Below are 17804 nucleotides of genomic sequence, written 5' to 3'. Positions count from 1 at the left end.
CAATGATCACACTCGTATGGTGCTCTTTGCACCCCGCTAGCACGGACGTCAGTCATCGAATTTGATTTTGATTTTAATTTCACTTGCCTCAACAGGTATTCGCAAGCAGAGTTTTGGTGTCCAAAGAAGGAAAAGTTACGAATAAGTGGGCTGGTTACGCCCCTGGCATAGGCCACGAGATTATGGTCTCATTTGGCTTGCCGGGTCTTCTCACGAACAGCATATTTCCAAAAGTCTCGGTCACTAGTCATTTCTTTAGTGAGGTCTAAATTTCGAAGGTCGTGCTTCACCACTTCATCCCAGGTCTTCCAGGGTCTACTTCTTCCACAGGTTCACTCAACCGCTAGGGTGTGGCACTTTTTCACACAGCTATCCTCATCCATTCTCGCCACATGACCATACCAGCGCAGTCGTCTTTCTTGCACACCACATCTGATGCTTCTTAGGTCCAACATTTCTCTCATGGTACTCACACTCTGTCGAGTATGCACACTGACATTACACATCCATCGGATCATACTGGCTTCATTCCTTGCGAGCTTATGCATGTCCTCAGCAGTCACAGCCCATGTTTCACTGCCATGTAGCATGGCTGTTCGTACACAAGCGTCATACAGTCTACCTTTTACTCTGAGCGAGAGGCCCTTTGTCACCAGCAGGGGTAAGAGCTCACTGAACTTTGCCCAAGCTATTTTTATTCTAGCAGCTACACTTTCAGCACACCCTCTCCCGCTACTGACCTGATCACCTAGGTAACGGAAGCTATCAACTACTTCTAGTTTACCTCCCTGGAATGTGGCAGTTGTTCTCTGCACATTTTCAGTGCTTATTGCTCCCGAGCATCTGCCACATACAAAAACTATCTTCCCCGTTAGCCTTCCTTTGATATTACTGCACCACTTATGTGTCCATAGCTTACACTGGGTACATCTTATAGAGTTTCTACCTACGCCTCTACTACAGATAGAGCAGGGCCATCTACCTGAAGAGATTTGTGGTTTGCCTGCCTTCCTACTTATTAGGACTTTGGTTTTAGCTAGGTTGACTCTAAGGCCCTTCGATTCTAATCCTTGTTTCCACACCTGAAACTTTTCCTCTAGTTCTGATAGTGACTCAGCAATTAGAACAGGGTCATCAGCATAAAGGAGGTCCCAGGGGCATCCTGTCTTGAATTCCTCCGTTATTGCTGGAGGACTCTGATAAATAGGAGGTGGCTGAGGACTGAACCCTGGTTGAACCCTACCTCTACCCTGAATTCTTCAGTGTACTCGTTGCCAACCCTCACCTTAGTGACAGCGTCCCTGTACATGGCTTGCACGCCTCTCACTAACCATTCGCTATCCCTAGTTTTCTCAATGATCACCAGATAAGGGATCGGGGGACCCTGTCAAAGGCTTCCTCCATGTCAACGAAAGCCCGGTACAGGGGCTTATCTTTGGCTAGGTATTTTTCCTGCAGCTGTCTTACCAGGAATATAGCATCAGTGGTGTTTTTCCCTGACACAAAACCAAACTGCATCTCATCCAATCTGACTCTCTCCCTAATTAGTTGGGCTATGGCCGTCTCCGTAACCTTCATTACCTGATCCAACAGCTTGATACCACTGTAATTATTTGTATCTAAAGCATCACCTTTACCTTTGTAGCAGTTGACTATTATACTGCTACACCAGTCATTGGGTATGACTCCTTCGTGTATCACCTGGTTAACTTTACGTGTGACTAGGCTATAGCCGACACTGCCAGATATTTTGAGCATCTCTGCAGTAATTCCTGATGGACCGGGGGATTACCCTGTCTTCATACTCTTAATCGTTAATAACAATCAACTTCTGTCATTCAAATTCAAAATGGTTGACGACTAGGATCACGCTTGAATATCAAGATCCATTCATGTAACTCCCAATATATTGGTTGAGTGCCCTTCGTTCGTCTGTCCACTCCATCGTGTGTACATATATATATGTGTGTGTGTGTGTCTGTGTGTGTCTGTGTGTGTGTGTGCGTGTATGTATATATATATATATATATATATATATAAAAGCAATTAAGATTCAAGTCAATTCTAATGAATTCACTTGAATGCGGTACTTAACTTAGATGCACCAGAAGACTATATGGTGTTAACCAATACAGTAATGTGGGGTGATTATAAACGAGAAAGAAGCAACAAGAATGGATTAGTTTTTAGTACAATTGTTTCATACAAAGACAGGCTTTATTAAAAGTTGCAAATATTGCAGCAGATAAAAGTGTCCCGTACTCATCAGCTAAAACACATATGAGTTCTCCAAACATCTTAGTGGGTGAGGCTACACTCATGAAGTATTGGAGATAATTTCATTAAAAGCAGATTCAGGTTGTAAACAGACTTCCAAAGTTCTTTAATGATGATGCACAGTCTTATCACAGGTTTTAAAAAGCTTATTAGCTTCACAGAGAAGTTTAATCCATCCATAGTGTAGGTGTAAATTTCCAGAGATATGAGGAGGTATTCATACTCACAGACGATGAATTTATCCATGGTTAATCCACAATGAGGTGGGTATAATTTCATGCTATATGATAAGGTATTTGCCACATTACTATTCTCTTCACAAAACTGCTATGGTATGACTTCTAAAGGCTGAAGGAATTTTGTGGAGCAAAGAAAAGAAAAGGAAAGAGAAGAAAAGAAAAAAGAAAAGAAAGAAAAAGAAAAAAGAAAAAGAGAAGAAGAAAAAAGAAAAAGAAGAAAAAAAAGAAAAAAGAAAAAAGAAAAAAGAAAAAAACGCCCACATAGAGTATACTGTGACAACTGAGAGGGAAGGGGTCGCAGGTAACGCCCTACACAGAAAAAAAGTCTCTTAAATATGGAGACGGTCAGGCTGGCTTAGAATTTGCAGGAATCTAAGAACTATAAGGAGAATATTATTTTTGACCAGTAAACAGCTATTAATTGCCAACCTGAAGTAGCTAAAGCAGATATGAGAATCTAAAGAGAGAACAGGGTAAGGGATTGAGGGGTCAAAGGCTATCATTAAAGGGAAATACATATCTGCTGCAATATTTGCAACTTTTAATAAAGCCTGTCTGTATGAAACAATTGTACTAAAAACTAATCCATTCTTGTTGCTTCTTTTCTCGTTTATATATATATATATATATAAGTAAACGCTATGAAAAAATACCGTTAAATAAAGGGAAATTACTGTCTTAGACATGTAGTAGGGTCTAAGCTGCTTTTCCAGATAAGCCATCTCTCCATGTCGCATAGACCGCACTTTCCGCTGCCGTTGGTATAGGGCTTACATCTGGCCAAACTCTATAACCACTAAAGACACCGTTTCGACGAAGAAATACGTGGGCCTTACAGAGGGTAATTTCAAGGCCAGGTTCAATAACCACACTTTGAGCTTTAGGCACTGGAACAAAAGAAAAGCGACACAATTATCTAATCATATTTGGTCTTTAAGAGATAAAGGTGTCGATTATAACATACAATGGAAGATTTTGGCCAGATGTAAGCCCTATACCAACGGCAGCGGAGGGTGCGGTCTATGCGACATGGAGAGATGGCTTATCTGGAAAAGCAGCTTAGACCCTACTACATGTCTAAATACAAGGACAGAGCTTTTCGGATCATGCCCACATGTGACTAAATTTCTGTTACGTTTTTGGTCCTCTAAAGAAAACAGATAGAACATGCTTTCTATGTTATGTCCCAAGAAGAAGAATTTATATATTTTTATATATTTTTATATATTTTTATATATTTTTTATGTATTTTTATATAATTTTTATGACGAAAAATGCGAGCGATGTATAAGTACGCAGGCAAGCAGAGTTATAAGACAGTAATTTCCCTTTATTTAACGGTATTTTTTCCTAGCGTTTTCAAATAGCCAGATAACCGAAGAGATGGTGTTGTGGATTTCCACTTCGGCATCTGAAACTCAGAGTTTTATCTTGACTACCGAGTAAAGTAACATATTATTGTATAGATAAATTTCCTCTATTTACATAATATTGAGGTTCTTTCTTTCTTTTGTTATCTTACCGTTTTATCAATATATATATAAGTATATATATTCATATATAGTCAGTTGAGGTGTGTTCTATTAAGAACGTATACGAGTACAAATAGAGCTCGTTCACCCTTAGAATTCCCCAAATAGCCGGTAGTATTCGTATGATATGCTACCAATTCTAGTCGTAATGGATGCTGTAGCATGGAAATCTAGAATTACTTAACGGGGACACCAACTGAGTATCGCCTGAGGGGATACATATAGATCTTCTTATACAGGTAATTCGTTACAAAAAGTTATTTAAATTTAACTTCAAATCCTGCATATACGAGCATCTGTATGTATCGATATATTAGTAGGGATTAAAAAGCTGCCTAACTTGACTTACTCTTCTTTTTGATTCTTTTACTTTTTACTTTTACTTTTTATATTCATATATATATATATATATAAATTCATATGCTCACACATACATATGTATTTATATATAAACGTATGTATGTGCATATATATATGAATGTATGTATGTATGTATGTATGTATGTATGTATGTATGTATGTATGTATGCATACTCAAACATAATCACACACAGACACACACACACGCACACACACACACAGCTATTCTTTTGTGAAGGAGCGTGGCCAAATGCTTAAGTTTTGCACTCACTATTGCTAGATCTACGTTCTGATTCCCAGATTGGGCAGCACGCTGTGTTTTTCAGTCCCACATTCTTCCAGCCCCCACTTTCTGTCAGGGGCTCACCTAGCCATCGGGCGTGACATCATTTGTAGGCTAAAAGAATGCCTATGTGTATTGTAACCGGCAATGTGTCACATCTGATAGACACGTTCACATGTGTGCTATATTTATGCATACAGGGGCTGCAATAAGGGTGGAGCACTTGCAGAAAACAGCACTGCTTGGAACCGCTCGAATACTCCGGAAGGTGCTCGAAAAATAAGAGGTGTTATCTTAGTTCACTGGTAGTGAACAGCTAACACCGTAGTATATCTCTAGCGTTAGAAGCTGTGCAAAGGCAACAACAACAGCGACAACAACAATAATGAAATATTTTCACATTGAATCATAATTTTATAAGACTAGCCGGACCGACGGGCATTAGACGGGTATAAGACAGTTTATTTGGAAACCTGACGCTAGAATATTCAATATAAGCAACGCGTTCGAGAAAGATTCGTTTGATATCCTGCCATTTAATAAGGTATTGCTTATTGGCAAATATGATGTCTTTAGAATTTGAGAAAACAATTATTAATTTAATTTAATTTTCAAGCAGTAAACGTCCTTGACCCAAATAAATGTTGAGTCGGTCACAAACGAGCCTCGACAATAATTACCTGACTTCGCCGCGCAGTAGAAAAAAAACCATGAATAATTTCTATTAACTTTCTCAGATTGATTAAATTTGTATGTACTTTATGTTAAAACTAGCAGATTGGATGATGTGGCTGTAAAACCCGCTCTGTGTAAGCATTCGACTTGCTTGGGCACGCTTACGTTAAAAAACAATTTTAGAATGACATTTTTCTGTCAAAACGCTAAAAATAACTAACCAACAAAAAAACAAAAAACAAAAAAAAACAATACAACCAAGATTCAATAAAAATCAAAAAATTAAACAAAAATTGAAAGAAATAAATGAAATTTTCAAAAAGCAAAACAACAAAAAGATAATAAGTAAAAGTTCATTATTGTAAGCTGCTTGCACTCTCATGCATACTTACTTACAATTATAAAGTGTATGCCTGTGTGGATTTGCGCTCCTTATAAGGATTCCTTAGAAGCTCAGGAAGTTTTGGGGTTTTCCGCTGGCCTCTATATTTAGTTCAGCGGAGCAGGAAACGTTGTAGTTAAACAGACACGGACAAGATTGAATTCTTCCATGAACAAATACCAGATGTGGTATGTCAGTATGTGAGGCTTCCCTATTAAATGGGGGTCTCCTAATAATTGGGGTGCACTTGGATGTACTGTAGAATGTTTAAGGTGAAGGTGCGCAAGCGTACATCCATATGCTTGCGTATGGGTATATAATCATGAGTGTGCATGTATGTATGTATGTGTGAACGCGCGCATACGTTTCTCAGTATGCGTGAACATATATTTATGTGTGTGTGTGTATGTAATAGTCTGTGTGTGTGTGGAGTAGCGTGTTCATATTATCCTTATGAAGCAGCATTGCATCACGTCATTTTTTGTAAAAGAACGGTGAGTGCAGTGAAAACGATAAATAAGAGTGATTGCTGATCGATAACTACTAATTATTTTTGAAAAGATAAAAACTTAATCTGTTCGATCAGATTTAAATAAATACAATGGAGAAGAGCGAATACCAAAATTAAGGGAAATAATAAGATAAAATATTTTCAGAGTTGTCTCCAATAAATATTTACCATTGCGGGATAAAATGATAAGAAAAGCCAAGCATATAGATACAATTATCTCGGTAACCATGGGAGCTACGGAAGAAACACAAAGCCAAGCAACACCACCGGCTCATTCTACACATTAATTTTTCGCGCAATTCCATCCAGCTGTTTGACCGTGAATCCCAAGACAAGAAAATATACAGGAAAGAATCGCCCATGTCCAATTTATATGTATAGATATACATTGTATTATAGCACGTTATATATATATATTCACACACACACACACACATATATATATATATATATATATATATATATATTGATTAAATTTGAATTATTCATAATTTTCTTTAATGTCTGTCCCTGTCTTATTTGTTTCTAGAGAATGGTCAAGTACTCAAGCATGGATATGTTCCGGTAAACTATGAAGGTAGGAATCACTTTAAGATAATTTCTTGTGAGGAAACATTAAGCGCATTGCATAAATGTTGGATGAGTTTCTTAAGTGGCTTTAATACAATGATTGTGGAGGATGACAAATCCTACATGTTGGACCCTTAGTCACTTTATCGGGTCTACTGTTCTGCTTTTTTTTTGCAAATTTGCGAATAAGCCACCTTTATTATTTATAATTTTCACATTGTATATCATTTATGAAATCAATGAGTGATTTCTTTGGTTCTTCTTTTATACTGATAAAGCAAGCCAGGTTAACACTAGGCAGCCGCGTACGAGCCACAGACAAGCATTAAATAAATGCACAATCACTGGATATCTGTCTGTGGTCCGGATGCTGTGAGGAGATTCGTTCCCATGTCATTATTAGGAAAAGTACTGCGTCGTTACTATGCATTGCGTTGAATCTTATTGCTAGCAATGCTTGCTTGTACGTGAGAATTTCTCGGAATTAATGGTAATCGTATTGGGTTATTCTTAAAACATGATAAGAAAATATCTGAAAGCTCAGCCTCCGTTCTGTCTGGAGGACTGTCTGATTTATGGAAAGAAACGTGACAGGTGAATATTTGTCATGTTGTAGCCCGATATCGGAAATCCTACTTTTGCAAGAGCCTAATCTGTTGTGTGTATAATAAAAATAATGATGATAATAATATTAGTGAGTCTATGCATAATAATCAGGTTGAACAGCATGATGGAAGCGCGGAAGCTGTAGTTGCAAAGAAGGTGAAATCAATAGCAAAGTCAAATGCGTTTGAACAATTGGCTGATGGGTGGGAAGAAAAACTTCAGCATGGCAAATATGTGGCCCGTAGCAAACAAGCTGATGTAAACCAGAATCACAACTATTCGTGTCTACAGAGATCAGGGCTAAAGGTGAGATTGATACAGTGGACCAGCTAATATCTGGATGTAAAGTTTTTGCACCTGTAGTGTACAAATCAGGAAATGACAGGGTTGGTCAATATCTACATTGGATAATGTGTTGGCACTATAAACTTAAAACTTGACAAATGGTATAAGCACAACCCTGTGGCTGTAAATGAGCCAGAAAATATAACTATTCTTTTGGTCTTTGCAGTAGTACAGATCAGACCCTCAAAGCAAATAAACCAGATATTGTTGTGAAAGACCAAAACAATATAGTCTGTAAATAGATTGACATGATCGTACCCTGTGACAGAGGAGAAGCTAAAGGTGATTAACATGAAGTCTAGAAAGCCCCTAACGTTGCATGGAGCCCATCCTCCATGTGTGGACACTGATCGCCAATACATGAAGAGAGCAAATGGAGGAAGCGGATTGATAAGTGTGGAAGACTGAGTGCTTATCGAAGTCGAGAGCTTAATGAGATACCTCACCGAAAGAAAGGAAATCTTGCTAATGAGAATTAAGGATGAGGGAGTATTGAGAGCAGAGCAAAAAGGGAAATAAAGGAGGAACTACAAAAAGGATATGAAGAATTAAGCAACAAGGGCCTACACAATGAATTCCATCTAACCATAACAGAATTTGCTGGAATAAATAGGTGGGATTGACTGATGAAAGGAACACTAATAAAAGAGACAGAGAGCACTATACTGGCAGCGCAAGACCAAGATTTGGCCAGGAAACGCAGGGTCAACGTTAGGAATGAGAAATCTGTAAAAGAGTCGATGAAACCATTGCTCATATCACGAAAGAATGCCCTAGACCTGCCCCAAAACATTACCAGTTGTGGCCACACAATCAGGTACTGAACATGTTACATTGGAAACTGTGCGAAAAGTGGGGACTAGAGAGAGGCAAGATGTGGAATGAGCACATAACGGGGAACATGGAGGTGTCTGAGACTAGTAAAATCCTCTGGGATGCCCCAATCCAAATAGTTCAGGTGCTAGAGCTTGACAGACCGGACCTGGTGTTAGTGGACAAGGTGAACCTTATGTGCTATATAGTTGATACTGCATGCTCCTTCGACTCGGGAATTGTCAAAAAGGAAGGCGAAAACAGTGAGAGATACTACCCTCTTAAGTACGAAATAACAAGGCTATGGAATATGAAGAAGGTTAAAGTGTTAAATAAAATCAATACTTTTGAAAAAGATTCATTTGATATCTTGACATTTAATCATGCATTCCTTATTGACCTCCTCGTAACACATTTGGCAATATGATTTCTTCATGGGTTAAGAAAATAATGAATGAATTAAACGATAAAAGCTACTGGTGAAAACCTTATAGTGCTTGACCAAACAAAAGTTGAGTCGAGCTGAATCAAGCCTTAACTATAATTTTTTATACTCGCCAGCCATTTTAAAATGTAGATTTTCTTCAGTTTTTAAAAATTTTCATTAACTTTCTGAATGTTGGTTAAAATTGCATGTTAAAACATTCATGTTAAAACATTCATGCCTCGTCTGGCTTCCGTGCCGGTGGCACATAAAATACACCAATCCGACCGTGGCCGTTGCCAGCCTCGCCTGGCACCTGTGCAGGTGGCACGTAAAAAGCACCCACTACACTCACGGAGTGGTTGGCGTTAGGAAGGGCATCCATATGTAGAAACCCTGCCAGATAAGACTGGAGCCTGGTGCAGCCTTCTGGCTTCCCAGATCCCCGGTCGAACCGTCCAACCCATGCTAGCATGGAGAACGGACGTTAAACGATGATGATGATGATGATGATATATATATATGAACAAATACCAGATATATATATATATATATATGTGTGTGTGTGTATATATATGTGTATATATATATATGTGAGCGTGTGTGTATGGGGGTGTATATTCCTTTTTATATATATGTGTGTAGATATATGTGTGCATGTGCTTGCATGTTGGCATGTATGTATGTGTGTATTTGTATATATATATATATATATATATATATATATATATATATGTGTGTGTGTGTATGGATATATGTATGTGTGTATGTATGAGTATGTGTATGGGTGTGTACGTATATGTATGTATATGGGTGCATATATATATATATATATATATATATGTGTATGTGTGTATATGTGTATATATATATATATATATATATATAAGCGATAGTCTTCTTATTTACCTAAAACTCTATTCTATTATTCTATTTATTCTTTTATCTACTTTATCACTGATTCTTTTGACCACTCCCCTAAGAAAGACAGTTTGCGCCATGCCTACCCCAAAAAGTCCCCCCCACCACCACCACTTTAAATCTGCCTAAATGTATAAATGCCAAAACTATTCTTGTCACCAAGCTTCCTGATGATTTCTTTTGAATGAAACAGTTCTAGTCCTGTAGAAGCTCCTTCTATAAATTATATATATATATCATCATCATCATCATCATCATTTAGCGTCCGTTTTCCATGCTAGCATGGGTTGGACGGTTCTACTGGGGTCTGTGAAGCCAGAAGGCGTCATCAGGCCCAGTCAAATCTGGCAGTGTTTCTACGGCTGGATGCCCTTCCTAACGCCAACCACTCCGTGACTGTAGTGGGTGCTTTTTACGTGCCACCCGCACTGGTGCCAGACAGAGGTGGCAAACGGCCACGAACGGATGGTGCTTTTTATGTGCCACCGGCACGAGGGCCAGGCGATATATATATATACATACATACATACATACATATATATATATATATATATATATATATATATATATATATATATATATATATATATATATATATATATATATATATATATATATATATATATATATATATATATATATATGAGATTGAGTCAAAAGTAAGCATTATTTTGTAGATTTTTTGATTTATTAAAACAAGTTTTGGCAATTGTCTGATGATACAGACTTAGGCTTTCCCAGATGCATCGATAGATTAATATCGATATTTTTTCACCGCTGTTGCAATCATCTGAAATGGAAATGTCAAAGCGCGATATTCAAACAATTTTACTATTCAAATTCAAAAATGGATGTATATCAGCTGAAACTGCTCGCGATATCAACGAAATGTTTGGTGAAGAAATGATCAGTGAGTGGTCATCTCGAAAATGGTTTCAACGATTTCGCAGTGGAGCCCTGAGACCTGTAGAACATGAGTGTAGTAAACGCCCATGTATCATCGATGACGTTTAATTAAAACCCGTCATTGAGGAAGATCCACATAAAATCACTCGAGAACTGGTAAATAAATTTCAAGTTTGCTAGAAAACTGCCAGCGATCGGAAATTCAAAACATTTCGACAAATGGGTACCCTACGATTTCAATTGAAATCAGAAAATTTGTTCATCGCTTCTTCTCCGTAACTAGACCGATGCATTTCTCGACCGTATTGTATCCTGCGATGAAAAGTGGATTGTGTACACTAATAATAAAAAGAACGAACTTCGCAGTGGTTGCACCAAAATGAAGCATCGAAAAACTTCCCTAAACCTAAGTTCTTTAAAAAGAAGGTTATGGTGACCCTTGAGTAATAAACCTCGACGCGCATTAGAAAAATCGAATTTTTCCAATTTTATAAATTTTCATTAAATTTCTGAATGTTTATGATAAAATATTCATTGTATTAGAACATTTATTGTATATTTTCATTAAATGTTATTAATTTATAATTTACTTAAATGCCTTTCACTGTCTTATTTTTTTCTCAGAGACTGGGGAAACACCAAAACTGAGTATATACAATATGATGCAAAATAAAGGTAGGTGTCACTTTTAGCAAACTTTATGTGCGCTCATGTACATGGGCGCCCACAGACTTACACACAAATACACACAGACACTCACACACACACATACACACACACACACACATACACACACACACACACACACACAAATATACACACACTTGCTTGGAGAAACGCGAGCACACACACAAACACACATACACGCGCATACGCCCATATACACACATGAGTATTCATTCATATGTACATATGCATTCGCATGCTTGTGTGCATGCTTACCTATATGTGTGTATGTGTGTTTACGTGCGCCTGCATGTTCGTCCAAGCGTGTGTGTTTGTGTGCGTGTGCAAACTTGTGCGTGAGCTCCCATGTATAGATACGCTCATTCGCATCGCTATACAGATACACGCAAAGTTATATGAGACTGTCTACACATCCACATATAGAACTATATACTTGCATATTCACGCCCACCCCCTTCTACTTACACCCCAATATCCAAACCGATTTCTAATCATCACATCGTCTATTTCCTGCACTCCACGTGGTCAATTTCCTGTTCTTCATGTGACATTTTCCAACTAACTTTTACCCATACACCAATATCAAACCACGATATCGTGTGACCTTCCTCTACGAATCTCAGCCCAACGTACATCATCATCATCATAATCATTATCGTTTAACGCCCGCTTTCCATGCTAGCATGGGTTGGAAGATTTGACTAAGGGCTGGCGAACCAGATGGCTGCACCAGGCTTCAATCTTGATGTGGCAGAGTTTCTACAGCTGGATGCCTTTCCTAACACCAACCACTCCGATGCGTGTAGTGGGTGCTTTTATGTGCCACCGGCACGGGACCAGTCAGGCGGTACTGGCAACGACCTCGCTCGAATCTTTTACACATGCCACCGACACAGGGGCCAGTAAGGCGATGCTGGTAACGATCATACTCAAATGGTGTCTTTTACGTGCCACCGGCATGGAGGCCAGATAGCCACTCTGGCAACGATCACGCTCGGATGGTGCTCTTAATACTCTACTAGCACGGGACTCGAGTACCAGTAAGGCGACGCTGGTAACGATCACATTCGAATGGTGCCTTTTAAGTGCCACTTGCAGGGAAGCCGGTTAGCCGCTCTGTCAATGATCACACTCGTATGGTGCTCTTTGCACCCCGCTAGCACGGACGCCAGTCATCGAATTTGATTTTGATTTTAATTTCACTTGCCTCAACAGGTATTCGCAAGCAGAGTTTTGGTGTCCAAAGAAGGAAAAGTTACGAATAAGTGGGCTGGTTACGCTCCTGGCATAGGCCACGAGATTATGGTCTCATTTGGCTTGCCGGGTCTTCTCACGAACAGCATATTTCCAAAAGTCTCGGTCACTAGTCATTTCTTTAGTGAGGTCTAAATTTCGAAGGTCGTGCTTCACCACTTCATCCCAGGTCTTCCAGGGTCTACTTCTTCCACAGGTTCACTCAACCGCTAGGGTGTGGCACTTTTTCACACATCTATCCTCATCCATTCTCGCCACATGATCATACCAGCGTAGTCGTCTCTCTTGCACACCACATCTGATGCTTCTTAGGTCCAACATTTCTCTCATGGTACTCACACTCTGTCGAGTATGCACACTGACATTACACATCCATCGGATCATACTGGCTTCATTCCTTGCGAGCTTATGCATGTCCTCAGCAATCACAGCCCATGTTTCACTGCCATGTAGCATGGCTGTTCGTACACAAGCGTCATACAGTCTACCTTTTACTCTGAGCGAGAGGCCCTTTGTCACCAGCAGGGGTAAGAGCTCACTGAACTTTGCCCAAGCTATTTTTATTCTAGCAGCTACACTTTCAGCACACCCTCCCCCGCTACTGACCTGGTCACCTAGGTAACGGAAGCTATCAACTACTTCTAGTTTACCTCCCTGGAATGTGGCAGTTGTTCTCTGCACATTTTCAGTGCTTATTGCTCCCGAGCATCTGCCACATACAAAAGCTATCTTCCCCGTTAGCCTTCCTTTGATATTACTGCACCACTTATGTGTCCATAGCTTACACTGGGTACATCTTATAGAGTTTCTACCTACGCCTCTACTACAGATCGAGCAGGGCCATCTACCTGAAGAGATTTGTGGTTTGCCTGCCTTCCTACTTATTAGGACTTTGGTCTTAGCTAGGTTGACTCTAAGGCCCTTCGATTCTAATCCTTGTTTCCACACCTGAAACTTTTCCTCTAGTTCTGATAGTGACTCAGCAATTAGAACAGGGTCATCAGCATAAAGGAAGTCCCAGGGGCATCCTGTCTTGAATTCCTCCGTTATTGCTGGAGGACTATGATAAATAGGAGGGGGCTGAGGACTGAACCCTGGTGGAACCCTACCTCTACCCTGAATTCTTCAGTGTACTCGTTGCCAACCCTCACCTTAGTGACAGCGTCCCTGTACATGGCTTGCACGCCTCTCACTAACCATTCGCTATCCCTAGTTTTCTCAATGATCACCAGATAATGGATCGGGGGACCCTGTCAAAGGCTTCCTCCATGTCAACGAAAGCCCGGTACAGGGGCTTATCTTTGGCATGGTATTTTTCCTGCAGCTGTCTTACCAGGAATATAGCATCAGTGGTGTTTTTCCCTGACACGAAACCAAACTGCATCTCATCCAATCTGACTCTCTCCCTAATTAGTTGGGCTATGGCCGTCTCCGTAACCTTCATTACCTGATCCAACAGCTTGATACCACTGTAATTATTTGTATCTAAAGCATCACCTTTACCTTTGTAGCAGTTGACTATTATACTGCTACACCAGTCATTGGGTATGACTCCTTCGTGTATCACCTGGTTAACTTTACGTGTGACTAGGCTATAGCCGACACTGCCAGATATTTTGAGCATCTCTGCAGTAATTCCTGATGGACCGGGGGCTTTCCCTGTCTTCATACTCTTAATCGTTAATAACAATCAACTTCTGTCATTCAAATTCAAAATGGTTGACGACTAGGATCACGCTTGAATTTCAAGATTACCAACGAATTTGAATCAAACTCTTTTGATCCATTCATGTAACTCCCAATATATTGGTTGAGTGCCCTTCGTTCGTCTGTCCACTCCATCGTGTGTACATATATATATATGTGTGTGTGTGTGTGTCTGTGTGTGTGTGTGTGCGTGTATGTATATATATATATAAGTAAACGCTATGAAAAAATACCGTTAAATAAAGGGAAATTACTGTCTTATAACTCTGCTTGCCTGCGTGCTTGCCTGCGTACTTATACATCGCTCGCATTTTTCGTCATAAAAATTATATAAAAATACATAAAAAATATATAAAAATATATAAATTCTTCTTGGGACATAACATAGAAAGCATGTTCTATCTGTTTTCTTTAGGGGACCAAAAACGTAACAGAAATTTAGTCACATGTGGGCATGATCCGAAAAGCTCTGTCCTTGTATTTAGACATGTAGTAGGGTCTAAGCTGCTTTTCCAGATAAGCCATCTCTCCATGTCGCATAGACCGCACCTTCCGCTGCCGTTGGTATAGGGCTTACATCTGGCCAAACTCTATAACCACTAAAGACACCGTTTCGACGAAGAAATACGTGGGCCTTACAGAGGGTAATTTCAAGGCCAGGTTCAATAACCACACTTTGAGCTTTAGGCACTGGAACAAAAGAAAAGCGACACAATTATCTAATCATATTTGGTCTTTAAGAGATAAAGGTGTCGATTATAACATACAATGGAAGATTTTGGCCAGATGTAAGCCCTATACCAACGGCAGCGGAGGTGCGGTCTATGCGACATGGAGAGATGGCTTATCTGGAAAAGCAGCTTAGACCCTACTACATGTCTAAATACAAGGACAGAGCTTTTCGGATCATGCCCACATGTGACTAAATTTCTGTTACGTTTTTGGTCCCCTAAAGAAAACAGATAGAACATGCTTTCTATGTTATGTCCCAAGAAGAATTTATATATTTTTATATATTTTTATATATTTTTATGTATTTTTATATAATTTTTATGACGAAAAATGCGAGCGATGTATAAGTACGCAGGCAAGCAGAGTTATAACACAGTAATTTCCCTTTATTTAACGGTATTTTTTCATAGCGTTTTCAAATAGCCAGATAACCGAAGAGATGGTGTTGTGGATTTCCACTTCGGCATCTGAAACTCAGAGTTTTATCTTGACTACCGAGTAAAGTAACATATTATTGTATAGATAAATTTCCTCTATTTACATAATATTGAGGTCTCTTTCTTTCTTTTGATATCTTACCGTTTTATCAATATATATAAGTATATATATTCATATATAGTCAGTTGAGGTGTGTTCTATTAAGAACGTATACGAGTACAAATAGAGCTCGTTCACCCTTAGAATTCCCAAAATAGCCGGTAGTATTCGTATGATATGCTAGCAATTCTAGTCATAATGGATGCTGTAGTATGGAAATCTAGAATTACTTAACGGGGACACCAACTGAGTATCGCCTGAGGAGATACATATAGATCTTCTTATACAGGTAAATCGTTACAAAAAGTTATTTAAATGTAACTTTAAATACTGCATATACGAACATCTGTATGTATCGATATATTAGTAGGGATTAAAAAGCTGCCTAACTGGACTTACTCTTCTTTTTGATTCTTTTACTTTTTACTTTTACTTTTATATTCATATATATATATATATATATATATATATATATATATATATATATATATATATATATATAAATTCATATGCTCACACACACATATGTATTTATATATATACGTATGTATGTGCATATATATATGAATGTATTCATGTATGTATGTATGTATACATACTCATCACACACAGACACACACAGACACACACACACACAGCTATTCTTTTGTAAAGGAGCGTGGCCAAATGCTTAAGTTTTGCACTCACTATCGCTAGATCTACGTTCTGATTCCCAGATTGGGCAGCACGCTGTGTTTTTCAGTCCTACATTCTACCAGCCCCCACTTTCTGTCAGGGGCTCACTTAGCCATCGGGCGTGACATCATGTGTAGGCTAAAAGAATGCCTATGTGTATTGTAACCGGCAATGTGTCACATCTGATAGACAACACGCTTACACGTTCACATGTGTGCTATATTTATGCATACAGGGGCTGCAATAAGGGTGGAGCACTTGCAGAAAACAGCACTGCTTGGAACCGCTCGAATACTCCGGAAGGTGCTCGAAAAATAAGAGGTGTTATCTTAGTTCACTGGTAGTGAACAGCTAACACCGTAGTATACCTCTAGCGTTAGAAGCTGTGCAAAGGCAACAACAACAGCGACAACAACAATAATGAAATATTTTCACATTGAATCATAATTTTATAAGACTAGCCGGACCGACGGGCATTAGACGGGTATAAGACAGTTTATTTGGAAACCTGACGCTAGAATATTCAATATAAGCAACGCGTTCGAGAAAGATTCGTTTGATATCCTGCCATTTAATAAGGTATTGCTTATTGGCAAATATGATGTCTTTAGAATTTGAGAAAACAATTATTAATTTAATTTAATTTTCAAGCAGTAAACGTCCTTGACCCAAATAAATGTTGAGTCGGTCACAAACGAGCCTCGACAATAATTACCTGACTTCGCCGCGCAGTAGAAAAAAAACCATGAATAATTTCTATTAACTTTCTCAGATTGATTAAATTTGTATGTACTTTATGTTAAAACTAGCAGATTGGATGATGTGGCTGTAAAACCCGCTCTGTGTAAGCATTCGACTTGCTTGGGCACGCTTACGTTAAAAAACAATTTTAGAATGACATTTTTCTGTCAAAACGCTAAAAATAACTAACCAACAAAAAAACAAAAAACAAAAAAAAACAATACAACCAAGATTCAATAAAAATCAAAAAATTAAACAAAAATTGAAAGAAATAAATGAAATTTTCAAAAAGCAAAAACAACAAAAAGATAATAAGTAAAAGTTCATTATTGTAAGCTGCTTGCACTCTCATGCATACTTACTTACAATTATAAAGTGTATGCCTGTGTGGATTTGCGCTCCTTATAAGGATTCCTTAGAAGCTCAGGAAGTTTGGGGGTTTTCCGCTGGCCTCTATATTTAGTTCAGCGGAGCAGGAAACGTTGTAGTTAAACAGACACGGACAAGATTGAATTCTTCCATGAACAAATACCAGATGTGGTATGTCAGTATGTGAGGCTTCCCTATTAAATGGGGGTCTCCTAATAATTGGGGTGCACTTGGATGTACTGTAGAATGTTTAAGGTG

The 17804-nt window shown here is 38.8% G+C and overlaps 1 protein-coding gene across 3 annotated transcripts in view; it reads left to right on the top strand.

Annotated features, from left to right (window-relative positions):
* Nucleotides 1–17804, top strand: part of LOC115232395 — a 137693-nt gene that overhangs the window by 92497 nt on the left and 27392 nt on the right. For 2 of the 3 annotated variants that reach the window (XM_029802253.2, XM_029802252.2), the window contains 2 exons: nucleotides 6789–6836; nucleotides 11469–11519. In XM_029802253.2, the coding sequence (XP_029658113.1) occupies nucleotides 6789–6836; nucleotides 11469–11519 (99 nt within the window). The remainder of the gene's footprint in view (nucleotides 1–6788; nucleotides 6837–11468; nucleotides 11520–17804) is intronic. The other variant, XM_036511425.1, reaches the window with a different exon arrangement.

The sequence above is a fragment of the Octopus sinensis genome, linkage group LG2 (assembly GCF_006345805.1).
Source record: "Octopus sinensis linkage group LG2, ASM634580v1, whole genome shotgun sequence".
In the NCBI taxonomy this organism is placed as follows: domain Eukaryota; kingdom Metazoa; phylum Mollusca; class Cephalopoda; order Octopoda; family Octopodidae; genus Octopus; species Octopus sinensis.
Note: the sequence above shows the minus strand (reverse complement) of the source record. Positions and strands in the feature narration are given on the sequence as shown.